General features: G+C 39.2%; 1 protein-coding gene across 4 annotated transcripts in view; it reads right to left on the reverse strand.

Moving 5' to 3' along the window:
- Positions 1 to 1,173: 1,173 nt before the first annotated feature.
- Positions 1,174 to 16,809, reverse strand: part of LOC122417392 (uncharacterized) — a 130,029-nt gene continuing 114,393 nt past the window's right edge. For all 4 annotated transcript variants that reach the window (XM_043430871.1, XM_043430873.1, XM_043430872.1 and 1 more), the window contains 9 exons: positions 12,092 to 12,352; positions 10,709 to 10,817; positions 8,302 to 8,435; positions 7,967 to 8,207; positions 7,621 to 7,688; positions 6,899 to 6,970; positions 6,101 to 6,358; positions 5,385 to 5,660; positions 1,174 to 4,711 (listed from right to left, as the gene is read on the reverse strand). In XM_043430871.1, coding sequence (XP_043286806.1) covers positions 4,593 to 4,711; positions 5,385 to 5,660; positions 6,101 to 6,358; positions 6,899 to 6,970; positions 7,621 to 7,688; positions 7,967 to 8,207; positions 8,302 to 8,435; positions 10,709 to 10,817; positions 12,092 to 12,352 — 1,538 coding nt within the window. In that variant the 3' untranslated portion in view covers positions 1,174 to 4,592. The remainder of the gene's footprint in view (positions 4,712 to 5,384; positions 5,661 to 6,100; positions 6,359 to 6,898; positions 6,971 to 7,620; positions 7,689 to 7,966; positions 8,208 to 8,301; positions 8,436 to 10,708; positions 10,818 to 12,091; positions 12,353 to 16,809) is intronic.

Raw genomic sequence — 16,809 nt, forward strand, 5'->3', positions numbered from 1 at the left:
TGTTCAGACTTTTACTTTATTTTGGTATCATTTACTGTTATGATCGATGAGAACATGAAAATATTCGCTGTTTGTTCAGAACTCGGAGAAGTAGGATTTATCGTAGATTCCTGTCGTTAGACATTTTTTATAACGAGTGACAGTCTGATTTCCTGTCAAACTGCAAATTTAACTTGAAAAAGTGATTTATTTTTCTCCTAGTAGCAGATTCCAATAAGCTGCTCAAAACTGACCTCAATGGTATACAAATGTCCGCCAAATATAGTTAGCAGTCGTCCGAAAGGGTAACTCGGACTTTCGGATGACTTGTTAATGGACGTTTGTATACACCATTGAGGCTACTTTTTGTCACCTTTTAAAAAATTCCTACTAGGGTCTTTGTCTTTTATATTTATTTATTTTAAAAAATTTGGCACGACGGATACTAACGACAGGACTAGACCCTGCGACGATGCAACAAGCCGATATTTTCTAGCATTTTTTCTTCTTCAACAGAATTTTGAAAGAAAGTTATATCACAAAGGTATATCACGAAGGTTTGTTTGCTAAGAATCCCTACTTTACAACATTCAAAAATCTTTGACATGTCAATGTTTATGCATTACTATTCGTTTCTTTGTCTCACAGTAAAACTGTGAGAGAAAAAAAATGGGACTCCTAAATTCCGGATAAAAAAGACGCAGGATGCTAAATTTCGTTTCAATATATATATATAGAGATATATATATATATGTATATATATATTTCGTATTCAAAATATAATAATGAACATTACACATGATGCTAGCTCATATTGTGACAGTCAGCGATTGACGGGCACTTAGACAGTGGTTTTACCGTGACAGTAACATTATATAAACCTATATTGTTGGAAAGAAGCAGTTACGAGTTCGAAAATACAAAAAGCTTACCGAGTGGCCCGCGTTCGCAAAATTTTTTTGTCCAAAAATTCATGAAACGAGATAGAAACAGTGAAAAAGTATTTTTAACTGAGTAAGCGCTGACCTTCGTCGATGAGGCTGGTGTTAATAGATAAAAAATCGATACATTTTCCATTAAACATCCAAAATTTTTTCCTTTGCACCCCAAAATTACATTTTTAGGGTTAGTTTTTCGAGTGTTCGTGTGTATGAATAGGTGGACTTAAATTTAATTTGTAAACGAGGAGCAGAATCATCTACTCAAAGTCATTTTTTACTTGGTTCGTTTTTTTACATTCCCCATTTATAAAACATTTCGCGATGACAATTTTTCTCTCTCCTTCGAACACACAACATAATCACATTGTTGAAAATTCATAAAACGAAACACAGGTGCAGAGATGAGACGATTCTCCTTACTTCGAAAGAAGGATTGAATTTAGAAAACGTTTATATAATTTGCTCTTTTATTCGAACTTCTGTGTTGACGTTTCACAATAAATATACATTCCCATCGCGCTTCATAATATTACAGTTTAAACGATTATCTCACATCTATGAAAAAACAGTTTCCGCATCGAATAATAGATCGCTGAGCTGGCGTTGAATGGCCCCATATTTTTTTGCTAAAACTTTAACTGAATTAACATAAAAATAATAAAAAATTAGTTTTTGTCCTTCTTTCAAATCCCCAGAGACGTTCATCTCTGATCTTCGGTATACAATCGTGAGTGTGACATACACTTGGTTTTTCATTTGTTTATGTTTTCTTTTTCCTCCATTATTTCACTTATGCATAATTATAGTATTATAATACATAGTTCTTTAGTTTACATCATAAGATCGAAAGAAATTTGTTCTCCTCTTTTATGTAGTCAAGCGAGAAAAGCCCACGTACGATTTTTATTTAAATATTTTCTTCTTCGAAATTTCATTTCTCGTATCGTTTCTATATTTTTATTTATTTGTTTTTTTTTTTATTTTTTTCGATTTTTTCGATACAAGCCCCAATAAAACCTTAGTTTAAATTTATAATGAATCAATGACTCCCTTGAACTATACAGTGGCAAGAAAAAACAACACTGAAACGGCCCTTATGTTCTTCTAGAATATTTATCGTATTTAATGCAATCATCACAGTGATAAACGAAAAAATATATATATATATATTTATGCTATATATATATACTTCTTGTACGGTATATTTTTATTTTTATTATATTTATTTTATTTTATTTTTCATACAGTAGTCGTCTCCGGTCAAATTCACTTTGAATTCACGCATTCCTGCGTTTCTTTCTGTTTTTTGTTTCCATCCACATACGCTTCTTGCATTTGCAGCACTCAAGACACACAAACGCAAAATTTTTTCTTTCTTTTTCGAAATGATGGGTTTTCGTTATCGAGCTGATTTTCAATTTCTTTCATCGGCATTTTCATTTTTACATGAACTCTTCTCTCTCTCTCTCTCTCTCTCTCTCTCTCTCTCTCTCCATTTAGCGTTTTCACGAATGGTTTTTTGTTGGTTTTTTTTTTCAGGCTCGTCAAAAACATTATCGGGCATCAATATATCCTAAAAATTTCTACGCTTTTCATTTTTGTCAGTTTCTCTTTTCTCCACCTTTTTTCATTTATTTTTTTTTCTTTTTGTCGTATTAAAAATTATTCTCAGGTATATTTAATTCGCCTTCCGGTATTCGATGTACATGTATACATTATTTATATTTACAGTTCGTTTTTATTTTCCGTGCCTATCTCCTGTCCCCCATTTGTTTTTCCTAAGCACTCGTTTTCAATTGCTTGTTATTTTTTTAAATTTTTCATTCGTGCTAGAAAAACCGAGGGGGAGAGATCGAGGAAGTCATGCGATGGGCGCGCAGGGCTTTCGAAGCGACGAAAAATGTTCAAATTCAATTATTTTATCTGCTTTAATTGATCAAAATAATGGAGACATTTTTTGTCGATGAAAAACATCAATTATTTACAGATGAAGCTTTTTTTCATGACTTCGTTTTTTATCCTGCTTTCTCTCTCCCCTCCTTTTTTCTCTCATTGTGAATAATTCGCTTCTAGTTTGTTACTTCATCGAATTGTTGGAAAAAAGTCGATGCTACAGTAATTTGTTCCGGATAGACTGAAAAAATTCCAGCTCGTTGACATCCCATTGCGCGATGAATCCCATGTACGAATGAACCCGATCGAATATTATTTTTAAAAACGATATTTTTTTTCGCTCCTTTTTTTCTTTGTTCTTCGGTATAGTGAAAGACTGCGGTCACGACGGAGATGGATTTTTAAATTGATTCATTCGTTATTTTCAGCCCCTGCGAACATCGTTATATTTTTATAGGTACAGAGATAGAAGTACGTCGATTATTATTATTTCGTTTTTTTGTGTTTCCTCGTATGAGAATATACGTGAGATATCATTCTAACAAAAATATCTCGTTAACGATGGGGCGATGAAAGATACGATGCTCGTCGATCGCATTGCGAAGCTCACAAACGCACTATCCAAATTTATACAGCAGATAAAAAAAAAATTTTTTAAATGAAAATATCAAGAGTCATGTTTCCATCGACGTTCATTCACGAGGCAGCGTTATCTTGTTAATTATTTTTTTGTTTTAATCTCAATATCTCCTTTTCTATCTCTCTTAATAAAAAACAGTCTTTATACAAGTATTTAAATTATTATATACAGATGTGCAACTAGCTAAGAATAAAAATCTTGTTCCTCTTTCCTTTTTCTCTTTCCATTTCACTTGCTCATCTCGATATCCCTGTCACGTATATGAATAATAAAGACAATAATAATTATTATTTTCGTTTTCCTAATAAATTGTGTCGTAGTAATAATATCCTCCGTTGAGTGGCCTCGATAATTTGCACTGGGTGATGAGAAACGAGTTCAGGCTCGTTTTCGGTGAACGTTTTTCATTCAACTGTTTTGTTCTCGTTTTTTTCCTCTCTTTAACTCTTATACCCTGATAATATTTACAATATTCTTTTCTTCTTTTCTCTTTTTCGTTTTGTTCGCTGGTAAGAACGAATTTCTCGGATCGACGATATTTGCGATATTAAAAATAACAGACACACACACACACACACAAAAGTTTGTCGTCGTAGCGTCATTCCAGCCGTCCCTCTGTTTACATATTCTGACATTTACGACTTCGTTTCTGTTGTGTTCTTCATCCTTTTTTGCTCCCCTCTCGTACACGTATCAAATATACCAAATTGGCGAGGTGTATGCCACCGTCGAGTCACGGTATCCTCGGATTAGAGCTCTTCGACTAATGGACTTGATACGTGATACGAGAGCGCGAGAAGCAATCCACGAGCGACAACACAATCGTGATAATTGCTTCGAACGAGCACACGGATCAAGACGACGTTGTTATATTTTAGTACGGTATAGAGTTTCCTCGTCTCGCGAAATATTCTAGCTGATAAACCGATCGATCGAATTGTGCAAATGTGCAACAATTCCTCCGACGTCTCGCAGTTGGGACAATTTCCCATGTTTATATTCATAAATATATTTAGATTCAAATATATGTGTATTCGTGTAGCTGCCTCAAATCTTGATTTTCTCCACGAGAACGTACTCGAGGGTACGCGATACTCGAGAGGCGATTATTCCTCCGTGACTCGACGAGCTCAAGCTCATCATCTTGATAATAATTTGCAAACTATTGCAGCACCAGCCGCAAGGACCAACGATATTCTCGATAACGATGATGAGGACGCCGCACTCGCAGCTGCTCTTGTTACGTCTTCGCAGACTCCTGAAAATTATTCATCGATTATGTCTCGTCACAATTTTACATTCATTACATTTACTTAATTGCAGTTTCTTTTTGCTCGAAATATTGCCCTAATGCTTAATAAAGAGAATCGAAGACACTTTTTCCCCCTTCATTTCACCTGTTGAAAAATCGATTTCCCATATTTTTGCTGTTATTCGAGAAAGCGAGAAGAGTTTTGATCGGAAAGCTTGAAATAAGCGTATTTTTAATGTCGGAACTGAAAGTAGTGTTTTCCATGGGAAAAATGATGTCTCGAAGATCCTAAGATTCGAGCAAATGATTGATGGCCTCAAAGAGTGAAACGGTATCGATAAAACCATGAAAAAATTGCAAATTTTATCACAAACATGACTTTTTCTAATGGAATCAGTTTTTCCAACATGGAAACTAACAAAGTGCTTTTCTAATGGATTATTTTCGACAAAATCATGTTTCAGGGATCCCGAGTTTCGGTGACATGATTTATCGTCTTAAAAAGCGAAGCAGCATTAATACATAGTGTATGAACATAAGGAACAATTGGAGAAGAGGAATAAATTAGCATATAATACAATAAGTCTCTAGTTAACACCTATCTCAGTGTCAGGCGAGAGGTTGTACGCGATCGAGAGGAGAGTGAGAAGGGGCCCACGAGGTAGTAATGGTATAATACCTTGGCTCGAGAGCCTGTACGTCCATTGATCGGTCGACTCTCTTTGGCAAGTACGGGCTGGCCTGGACAGCCATAATTCTTGTTCTTGTTGCTCGTGTCTGTTGGAGCCACGAACTGGCAATTTGGCTGTGGTGTCGACCCATCTCATCGAGAAACACGTAAACGTAACGACATTTGGTAACGTTTCATCGTTCTCCAGACTCGGCTGACCACTCTTTTGAGACACTATCGTGTACCACGTGCCGTCCTCCTCCCAATTATCAAAGCAAGAATAAGCTAGAACGAGAATGAAATACGTGAAAAATTTTTCAACAATTTTTAACAGAGTGACTAAATTTTGTATTTTTTATCGCGTCCATTTGTTGCTGTAGCTTTTGTGTAATTTTTTGGCACTTCATAATGCGGGGTATTCGAGATTATTAAATATTTTTGTACGATATTCGATGAGTTTTATTCAGTCGAATGCACCATTTCGTGTTTCAAACTTCTTTTTAGACCTTTTTGGAGCGTGGCAGGTTGGGCGGAAGCCCAGAGCATAGATTTTGTGCTTTTTATTTAAACTCTCAATTCTCTTTCCAGTACTTTGATAATTTTCAATGAGTTTTTACGTTTCCATAAAATATGAAAGCCCATGTTTGAAGCAACGTTAATCAACGAACATCGCTTCCAAAGGTATCACAGAAAATTGAATATTTTTTCCATCATATTTAACGTACCGATTTGTTCTCTCTCGCACGTATTCGAAATGGTCATTTCGCTCTGACCCGGTGAGCTGCACCCAGTTTCAATGTGCGTGAATTTGCACTCTTCGTCCTCGTTGTCCTCCTGCCAAGTCATTTTTTCAGCGGTTCTGAATGATTTCGCGCCGGACCGTCTCTGTCGTCCAGGAGCAATGGACAGGGCGCTCGGTGCCATGAAGTCGAGGATTTTGTATCTTCCGGATTGGGGACATTTCTTTTGCACCAGATTCGAAGCTGCGAGAAGAAAAAAAGGTGAGATTTGAGCTACGCAATGAAAAATTTCCAATTTCATCAAAAGTGAGTTAACAGAAAAAAAACCACACAGAAATACAAACTTTTCATATTTAGTTGAAAAAATTTCGTTACGCAAAGCGAGAAAAACGAATGTATTTCGCATTATTTCTTGGATATGTAAAGTGGCGAAGAGAAAAGAAAGGAGGAAAAAAAGCGAGAGTGACGAGTAGCGAAGCATTCGTCTTAGTCTGAGTGAGCGATACGATCGAGAAACTGCTTTCTACATTATTGCCCTGGGCGATAATTCATTTTCTCTTTCTCTACTTCGCCCTTTCCTGTTACCAGACACCCTTTTCTCGTCTGGCGTGGCACCCTTTCGCGGCGTTCCTTCATAAATCACGAATTATTAAACGTCGCGAAATCCGCAAATCCAACGGACTTTAGCACAACCGAGAGAGGTTTCATTATCCCCACATTCTCACAATTTTTTTCCCCAACTTCTATACTTTCGTTACACCTTTCAATCAATCGTTTACTCACTTATTAGCATCATGTATGGCATTTTCGATGGATCCCATTGCGAGCAGGCGTCCGGCATTATTGCTTTTTCACCTTAAACAACAAATCACAGATTCCTCGTTACGACGACCGATGAAATATGGCTGCTGAATATTTCCATTCAAATTTAAGAAAGAGAGCGGACGTTTATAATGGAAAATAAAATACCGTTGTAAGCAAAGCACAGTCCCAAAAATGTAAAAATTTTATATTTTATTTTTCTTCTTATTTCACAAAAGTCCTCAATAGAGTTAGTCATTTATTTGGTTTCTTTTCACGTCAATTTTGAAAAGCATTCGTTAATTACGTGTACAGCTATGAGAATATACATGTAGAGATACAATTGTAGAGTTTTAATTACGCTGATCTGGAATAGCTCCTGTGCCAGGCCCGGGCTTGTGATGAATTACGACGGAGAATTCCTTAGAAATAGTTTTTTATATATTGACGGTGCGGAGACGACTACTCGATGGGTGACACAGAGCGATCGTCCTGGGATCGATCCCACTCACGTGCACGCATCGATCGTCGAATGAAGCGCGGAATATTTGAATTTAACGAAATACATATGAAAACTATACACGAAAATGAAGTGCTTTTTATGTGCTACAATTAAAATTTTTGTGCTATTTTTTTTTATCTTCGAGAAAATTGAAAATAGGACTGTGCTGCTGCTAGTTTTACTCTGTTTACGCTGTACTCACTCGACTGTTGAATCTCGATCACGTTCGGTGACCTTTTGTGAAAAATCATGCAGACGTATCCAATATCACTGAAATCAGAGAACGACCAAGAACTGTATTAAAATCAATTCTTCGGCATCAAAGGGTCGCTCCCTTTGACTTTTTCCTTCGTGGGAATGTATACAGAATGAAAAAGTAACGAAAAAAAAATCCTCACGTTCAATATTCTTTTTTCACATTCGTCTGAATTGAAAAAATTTCAATGAAACGCGTTGATGCAATATCTCGTCAGAATAAGTTGATGAAAAAAATGGCTCTCGTAAACTCTGCTCAAACGATCGTTTCGAAATAGCTAATTGAGACTCACCAGCCGCTGGTGATGTGAGCGACGAGTTTGACTCGGTTCCTCTGATTACTGTCGTTCGGATCGGCCGGCTCCAAATTATGGCAGACCAATTTTTCTTCGTGAAAATTATCCATCGGAGAAGTTACCTTCAAGGTGGCATTTCCGCTCGTGAAATGGTACGTTCTCGAGCCGTTTAGCGAACGCCAGTGATGATGCTTCGTCACCCACGAGGGGTATTTACATTTGCTGTGCTCTTTGTCAACTAAGAAAGTTTGTAAATTCGTCATGAATAAAACTGAACGAAAAATACTGCAAGTTTTTTCGAAAAAAATGTTTTTATACCAGCTACTTCTTACCTTTCATCAGTTTTATTATTTTTGAACCTTCGGACAATGAATTCAGACCGTTGCACGTCGATTCCCCGGACTCTGCGATCGCGTACACGACTTTTCCACCTTGGTGATGCGGATATTTCTCGTATAAAAAGCACCTGTTGAATAAAAAGTCAAATGAAACCGATTAACTTCACGTAAAAGCGACGAATGTTCACCAGTTGATGGCACATTCGTTTATTTTCATTCGAAAAACATAAAAATTACATTTATCCGGGTATTTCGAGTCTTGAAACCAACATTCTTTTCGCGGAATAACAAAAGTTTGAAACAATTTTCTAAAACCGTAATTATGGAAAGAGAAAAAAAACATCCGATCTTGTTATTATTCGAATACACGAGAGCATTCAAACAACAGTTACAATCGATTCCAGGGTTAATTGAAATAGAAATTGAAAAATCGAAGAATTCTTAAATGTTTTTGGAACTGTCGAAATATCAATAACTGGGAAAAGATTGGGGTGAGAGGTGGAAGAAGGGAGCAGCCATGAGGAGCAACCAAAAACTAGGAAAATAAAAACGAGGGTGCTCGGTGGACGAGGAATGAATGTAACAATTGGGAATACAATGGAAGAATTACAATATAATTTACTGCCACTCAATTATAATTATAATTATAGTAGGGGTTGATGTAAAAGGGACGAGACGCCTTTTACACTGACAATAAATAAATTTGAAATATGAAATAAATTGGAACCGGTGAAAAAAAACTAGACTACAATTTTTGAAGTATCAAAGAGAGAATCTTTCGTCACAGCATTTGGACACAAAAGTAAAATAATTGAAGAAAGGTCGTAAATAATATGGAGTTTGTAGCCAGGAAACAAATATTGGCATACGAATTCAAATGAGGATTTTGAGGAAGCATTAAAAAGCTGGTAACGATTATTAATAATTATCGAAATAAACGATGAAACGTGGTATAATTTGAAGATTTATTAGTAACGAGATATAATAATTTTGGGATTAACATAACGAGTGTATAAAGACGAATGATGCTCTTGACAAACGGAAATAGCCAAATACACCCTCCCGTCGTGTTTCGTGTACCAAGTGGCTACTTCGGACTGTTTTCATTAATTGATTTATCTATCAATTTAACGTTTCGTATGATGCTCGAGGGGTACGCGCAATTTGGCTAATTGAGCTCGTACCCCAATTAGAATCATTGCGTGTAATTCGCCGGATCGTCGTCGACGTCGCCGCCATCGTCGTCGTACAGTCGTCGTCATTGTACAATATATTGTGCAGAGTAGTTTCGTACTCGTGTATCTCTCCCCAGGGTGCCATTCAATACTCGCGCGTTCATTTCGTTCCAGGCTCTCGCCGGCTTTTTTTCTATTTCTATTTTTTTCTTCTTCCCTTTTTCTTTCTTTCTTTTTTATCTCTTTTCTCCTTCGGTCCTATTTCTATATTACGCTCAAGCAATTTCAGAAATTGTTCTTGGAAAGCTAGCTCAATTAGCAGATGGGAGCGCACTTTGTGCCACCTTCGATCCCATATTCCACGTACTATTGTGTGCTTACGGTTTCATATTAGCACGCGCATCGGGGCTTTTCAGGCTCATAACGAATCTTCGATTCTTCGATCATTTTCATCTCCCTTTGATCCGGAAACGGCCTTTCTTACGTTTCTCAAATTCCGAGTTATTTTGAGAACGTGTGTGAACGAGAAAAATGTCGGAGGACAAAAATCGAGATTTGGAGGAATTGGATCGAAGGAGAAACTCACGCGGGGACGGTGAAAATAATATGCACGTTTTGACAAATTTGAATAAAAATATTTTCGTGCTAATTTGATCGATTTCTTATTTCCCTATTTTTTTCACGGGCCACTGAAAGCGGAGGATCAAACTGTGTCACGATTTCAATTCTAGTAGCTTTTCTTTGATGCGATGGAAACAGAACGAAGCTTCCGTGCGATTGAACAGAACTTTTGTAGAAAAAAACCTGACAAACTCCACTTCATACAACAAATAAGAGGAGGACGAAAGGGAGCAACGACGAACCCTGATGTGTAGGAAGATTTTCTCAAGTACGAGCATACGTTCACAGTTTTTATTTGAATTCATCGAGTTGATTTTAAAAAAATAGTCGAAAAGAAAAATGCTCTGTTTTTTTTTCTTTAAAAAAAAAAACTGCAAAGTAGATCAGAGAATTTTTCCTTCGATTTTTCTTCTCTGGAATGAATAGTGAACGAAAGTGAATGCATTTTCGTTCGTGAATTTGAAAGGTCCATTCGAATAAATTGCCAAAGTTCCTCGTAGCTTCGAGAGTAAAGAATGGAAAGAAACGAAACGAGGTCGGAGCTTCGTTCGATCGTATCAACTCGGAAAGGTTTGTCGTATAAATAAAACGTGTGTGACAATTACCTGAAAGTTTCCTCGTTGCCGGGTGCACTTCTGTCAAAGGGTTTAAGGGTGCCCATGAGATATTGGAGTCTGCCGTCCCTCCACGTAGCCAGACACTGCAATTCCTCCACTGCAACGTTTCGAGTCAATGAAAAAAAATGAAGCAACCGTGAGGGGGTGTGATAAGAAAGGGAGGGAGAGAGCGAGAGGCAGAAAAAAATAAACTCCATTTGCATAAGTGGCACTTTGACATCGAACGTAATAACGCTACCGAACCATAATGGGTCGGAAGTTCATTTTTTCGCGTCTCCCGGAGCAAAGGGTTGCATTGAGAAGCGAAAAAAAGGATAAAATAATGAAAAAAAAAATAAAAAATAAAAAAGAATCGAGGGTGCGGAGCAAGCGTAGGAGAAAAAAAATCCCGTCAGGAGCCGTCGTTCCGTAAAAGAATGATAATTGAATTAGGCTTATAATCCGTTTAGCGACGATCCAAAGGGATGCCAGCCCCTTGTGCTGTTTTATTAAGCAACAATTTACCGAAGCCCTTCGTCGTAGCCTTTGAATCAACGTTTCTCTCATCTCCTTCTCCTCTTTGTTTTTTTTTCTTCTCTCTGCACTCTCCAGCGGGCCTCTGACATCGGGACTCGATCATTTGGAACTTATTAGCGAAACGACTCGTCACTTTCTTACGGTTCGATAATTGAAAATAAAACAACGAGAATCGCGCTGATCGCAATTTTTCTTCCACTCGTTTAAGGGGGAATATCACTACGAAAAAAAGAGCTTGGACGCAAAAGAGCTTCTGAACTTTTGTTTTATATTAATATTCAACTTGCATCATTCAATTTTATCCTCTCGTTTTTGTTTTACATCGTTGACTTTTTTTTATTAACGATTTACCGCAAAATTTTTGTGTGAAATTCAATTTTTTTTTTTCAACGGCTGCCATCTTTTTTCTAATCAAAATTTTCAAATTTCCTACGATGCTGCGATAGCTACACTATTATAATTTAATGATCTCTTTCTGAGACGCCGTTTTGCGACCGCTCCTCCGCTTAATAAAATGTACTAAAAATTATAAAAAAATTCCTTCCATACTTCATTACTTCAATAATCGATAGACAAAATTAAAAATAATTTGTTGGAGCCGTTTTTTCAAAAGAAAAGTTCCAAAAAATACCTCATTTTTGAAGCTGTCATACTGATATTCCCCCTTAACTTGATTCTATAAAGGCAAACATTCGTGCCGATCGTAACTTTTCTAAAGATTTTGTCTTCGCCTCGTCTCGCGATGATAGAATAATTATTGCGAAAAGAGAAAAATAATTAAAACATGAAAAAGCCCCACGAGATCGTACGATTGATTCTCGAATGTTGCGAAACGAATGAGAATGATGAACTCACTGAAACTCTCGCTCGCGTCGATGTCCGTGCACGCTTGATACTTGAGCAGAAGCTTGCTCTCGTCGGTGCAGCTTTCGGCCAAGCTCGGTGGATCGCTGCAGTCCTTGTCGCCGCGATTGTACGAGAAAATGTAGGGTGGTCCGGTGAACGGGCACGCAATGGGTTTCGAGTCGAGTCGGACCATCGTGAAGAAATTATCGTCGGATCTGATGACCTCGCACATCGTCGCTATGTTCGTTAATTCGCTGTTGCACCATCCGACTGAAAATTCATTAACCGGAGCTTAATTAATCCATCATTAATGCGGAGTCAATTGTGTGAGGGGGGGGGGGGGGGGATGAGAGTAAAAACGAGTTTGAATATGATGACGAGAGTGGAAATAAAGCGAGTTTGCGACCTAAATTCGCGGCCCCGGAGCCGCCCTCCGTTCATTAAACGCACCATTTTATCTCGTTTAATTAGAAGAAAAAAAAACAAATCTATGCACGAGTGTGAGTATCTGAAGAGTCTTTGTGGAGCGAGAGCACTCCGTGGATTAGACGCAAAAATAAATATGGCTGAAAGCAGCAGGCTTTTCCCTCGGTTAAGCGAGCTTTACAATTTTTCTTCTCCCAGCCTCCCCGCGCCCCTTAACGCCCCTATTTTGTTTGCGTGCTGTTTCTACAGCCCGGAGGAGGTTTCTCACACGCGCCATGATGGATCTGGTGATCCGCGGAAAAGCGGGAGGGCTTAATCGTGCGAGACTCTCGGTGCAACTTGTCTCCTCGTCTCGAGGGATGGCGCGGTGAGGACGCGACCGACGGGGACGAGGGCGAAGCGGGGTGGCATTAGAAAATATTGAAAGGACACCAAGGGCGCGAAGCCACGCGAAAAAACGTCAAGCCAATGACAAGTCGCTCCGGAGCCCGATACGGAGATGAAAAAAGTCCGCTTGTATTTTTTGTGCTTTCTTTTTCATTTGGAATGAAAATAAAAATAAACGGAAAACTCCTTCGGCTTCACAGCCATTTGAATGATGATGTCGAGAAAATTGGAGGGTGCGCGCACGAGGAATCATAAAAAATGGGGACCTGCACGATATTTCTCTTCGCATCAACGTTATCAAGGTGTTTTCAAGCTCGTGCCAAATTCGCGATAATGCATCGATCCCCTCTGCCATTTTTCACGGTTCGTCTGGAATTTACGTACATTTCGATGCCGTTGAGGAACGTCGAATTATATTCGCCCATTCAATGAAAAGATGAAACAAAAATTATTCTCGTTTTTCGCGTAATTACGACGATTGAAAAAACGTATTTTCTCAATTTCACAATGAATCTGATATTTGAAAGAATTTTTCAATTTTTCAACCTCACATTTTTAATCCTCGTTGAACCTCGACAAGTAAAATTGTTGTGAAAGTATGAAAAATTGGAGTCTTCAGCGAGCGGGAATTTCGGACAAAAGGATAACACTTAACGCGGGGGACGTTTGAGTTCGGCGCGCTAGTGAGGGATTAGAGAAATTTGAAGGATAACGAGATCGTCGAGTCGATGGAAAGGCGGGCGCGGGTACGAAGCCATACATGTAAATTTTATGGACGGAGCTCTCTCGGTGTTTCTCTTTCTCGGAGTACGTCAAGCGAGCAGTTTAGCTTATAAACAATTCGTCGGTGTTCCAACGAGCCGTGATTTTCGTCGGGGAAAACAATGGCTCAGAGTGCGGTAGGTGCCATGCCGGCGCGGCGCACATGGACGAATGAAAAGGGGCGAAGGGAAAAGGGGCCGCCGCTCCGGGAATGGCTCTCACAGCGCGCGTACCAAAACCATTGTTTCTGTTTGAGCTAGAGAGGCCGGATTGCCATGGCTAGCGATGTATACCGGAGAACGCGCTCGCTATGATTACCCGTTGGCGGTGGCGGCGGCGGACCCAGGATCTGACAAAACCTTCGGCCCCTGCGCCCTCCGCGAACCTCCGTTCCCAACCCTTTGAGATGCAAATGCTAATTGAAATGTAAAAGTTGCCTGACCTATATATAGACTCGGAGCCCAAACCCTCGGTCCTCCTCTCACCGTTTGCTATTGCTCTTTCTCTCTCGTCGCGGTCTGCCTTAATTTTCTACTTTTTTTACGTGTCGAGTCGCCTCCTCTGAATTTCGATATTTTATCCTCGTCCCTTCGACCCATCCAATTGTTTCCAATCACGGTGAATTATATGCTACTGGATAACTTGGATTTTTCGCGGGTTTTTATTATCGGTTTGTGGTGCTTTTGTCATTTTTAACGTAGTTCGATATAGTTAAGTGCCGCATAAAAAATAGGGTGCAGCCTCCTTTCTGCGTGAACATTATTCCTTGTGAAACATGTCCCAAAAATCCTTCAAAATATCGTTAATTGCCCTGTCGCGAACCTTGAAATTTTCCCACTCAAATTCTCATACGATTTTTATTACAATCATTTTTTTTCTCAAAAATTAGACGGTAGATCGTGTTTTTTTTTTTTTTTTTTTTTAATTTTTTCTTCAGAAGATATTTCAACACTGTGTTTTTTAAATCAAAATGGTAAAAACCGTTCTCGAGTTATTTCGGTTCACATTTTTTGTTTGACGATTGCCATGTGTTCAGATGGGGAAACCACAGAACTTTAACTTGCAATATCTGAATAACTAAACGGTAAAACTACTCTTTTTTTTTTTTTTTTTTTTTTTTTTTTTTAATCGATTCGTTAGATTTTTCTGCGCGACATATATATTTTTTTTTTTTTTAATTTTCGTCAGAAATCGGATTTTGGTATGGAACAATCTCAATCGTTCAGAAATTGGTTTTATTGTACTTCGCGATGCTATTTCGGACGAACGAACAAATTTCGAGGAAAATTGAGCTCGACGATGTGGCGAAAATCGTCGATATTTACGTACGAACTGTTTTTCAACTTCAAGCGCAGAAGCTTTCGATGTACGATTGTTCGAATGTTTATTTATGGATTGATTCGTTTGTGAAGCATGCGCGAAAAGTCATTGTTCGAGAATCAAGAGCAAGATGATGAGCTCCGTTGAGGGGCTCTTAAATAAACAAAAATACTGTGCCAGAGATTAAAGCAGCGGGATTTGTTCCACTTTTTTTGCGCGAACCTGTCGCTTTTTTTGAATCTAGAGAAGGAGGAAAGAGAACGAGCGAGAGGAGGTGTTCGGGGTCGCGAAATTAGCCTTGCAAATGAGCGGAATAAATTAAAATTCTTCAAAGTCGATAAATTATTTCTCGAAAATACCTAAAAGTAAAGGTGCACCTTCGTACTAAATCTCGTTTAAATCAGAGCGCCTGCTTGGCAATCCATCAACGGTGCGCGCTGCATTTTTTCTCTTCAAATGCTAATTGGGCTGGAGGATCGACGAAAAAAAACTCATCGATCGCGGTCGAGTAGTGGATGTTTCAACAGTCATAATAAATTGAGTGGCACTCGAAAAATGATTGTGAAACTTTGCATTTCGAGTGAACATCGAATACTTTGAAGTATAAAAAATCCAAATGCCCTCCCATTCGGTTATTCCGTCGCGATATAAAAGTCTCCGATGAAGGCATAAAAAATGGGACAATTTGTAAAAACAACCATTAATGAAAATCCAATCCCCGAAGGTATCGAGAGAGCCAAGAGGAGCGGAAAATTTGCTGGAGAGGCGCAACATTGATTCCCAAGAGTCATTATCACTGCTGCGCACGCACAAAGAAAGCCACACATACGTGCACAGTGTTGGTGTTTACGTATCGGCGAGAACAGCTGCTTCGATAATTAGCACGTGAGAATTTTTCGTCGCGAGGCGAAATGAGGGCGAAATTACAAGATTGCTGAACGAGAGAGGAGCGCTCGCAAGAGAGAAAACAGCGAGATATAGGAGTCTGGAATAATTCTAGTAGAAAGGATTCGGCGCGAGGGGGAGGGCGGGGGTGGGGGAAACGGAGTGAAAAAAGAAAGGGGAGAAAAAGAGGGTGAAAAAGAGCGAGTGTGGGAGGGAGGGAATGATAATTTGCCAGATAGTGTGGGTGAGAAGGTTTGTTGAAGCGCGATGTAGGAAGGCACGCCCGCGAGAGAATTCAATGAGCGAGGAAAAGTGCTCGCAATTAGCAAAAAGTGGGGCATTGCGTCGATGCTTGGAGCACGGGCTCGCAGCACTAAAACTTGAACCGTAACGGCGTTCCCGCTCGCGGCGCGGGGTATTACGCGGATGAGTTTTCTCTCCTCTTTCTCTTTTCGAAGCAGCCCTCAACCCCGAGCGTTCTACACTTGTATAAGAATCTCGAGAGCGAGAGCGCGGGTGAGAGAAAGCACGAGGTTTTCACCTGAAGATAAAAGACCGCGAGGCGGAGAATAAGACTCGCGTTGCAGCAATTGGATCGTGTACTCGAGTAAGCGAGTGCGTCACGTTTCTCCGACGAGGAACGAATTTCCGAGGTCCGAAAGGTGGCAAGAAAGTGCGCGTCCCTCCAGCCGAATTCACTTAAAGTTACTCCGACCCTGGGTGCAATGCAGCTTCGAGAAAATCTCAAAGTGATTTGAAAAAAGAGCTCGCCCCACGTGCACGTGCGTTCGATCCCCACAGTCGTATCGACCCGGCAAGTTTCTAACCTTTTTAACACACACTTTCTCGTTATTTCTAGCCCCGCGGAGGAGCAAATTGGATTTTATCTCGCGAACAATTCAATAACGAATTAAACTTTTGTTTACCGAATTATCCTGGCGACGCGG

This window comes from Venturia canescens, chromosome 10 (genome assembly GCF_019457755.1).
Source record: "Venturia canescens isolate UGA chromosome 10, ASM1945775v1, whole genome shotgun sequence".
Classification (NCBI taxonomy): Eukaryota; Metazoa; Arthropoda; class Insecta; order Hymenoptera; family Ichneumonidae; genus Venturia; species Venturia canescens.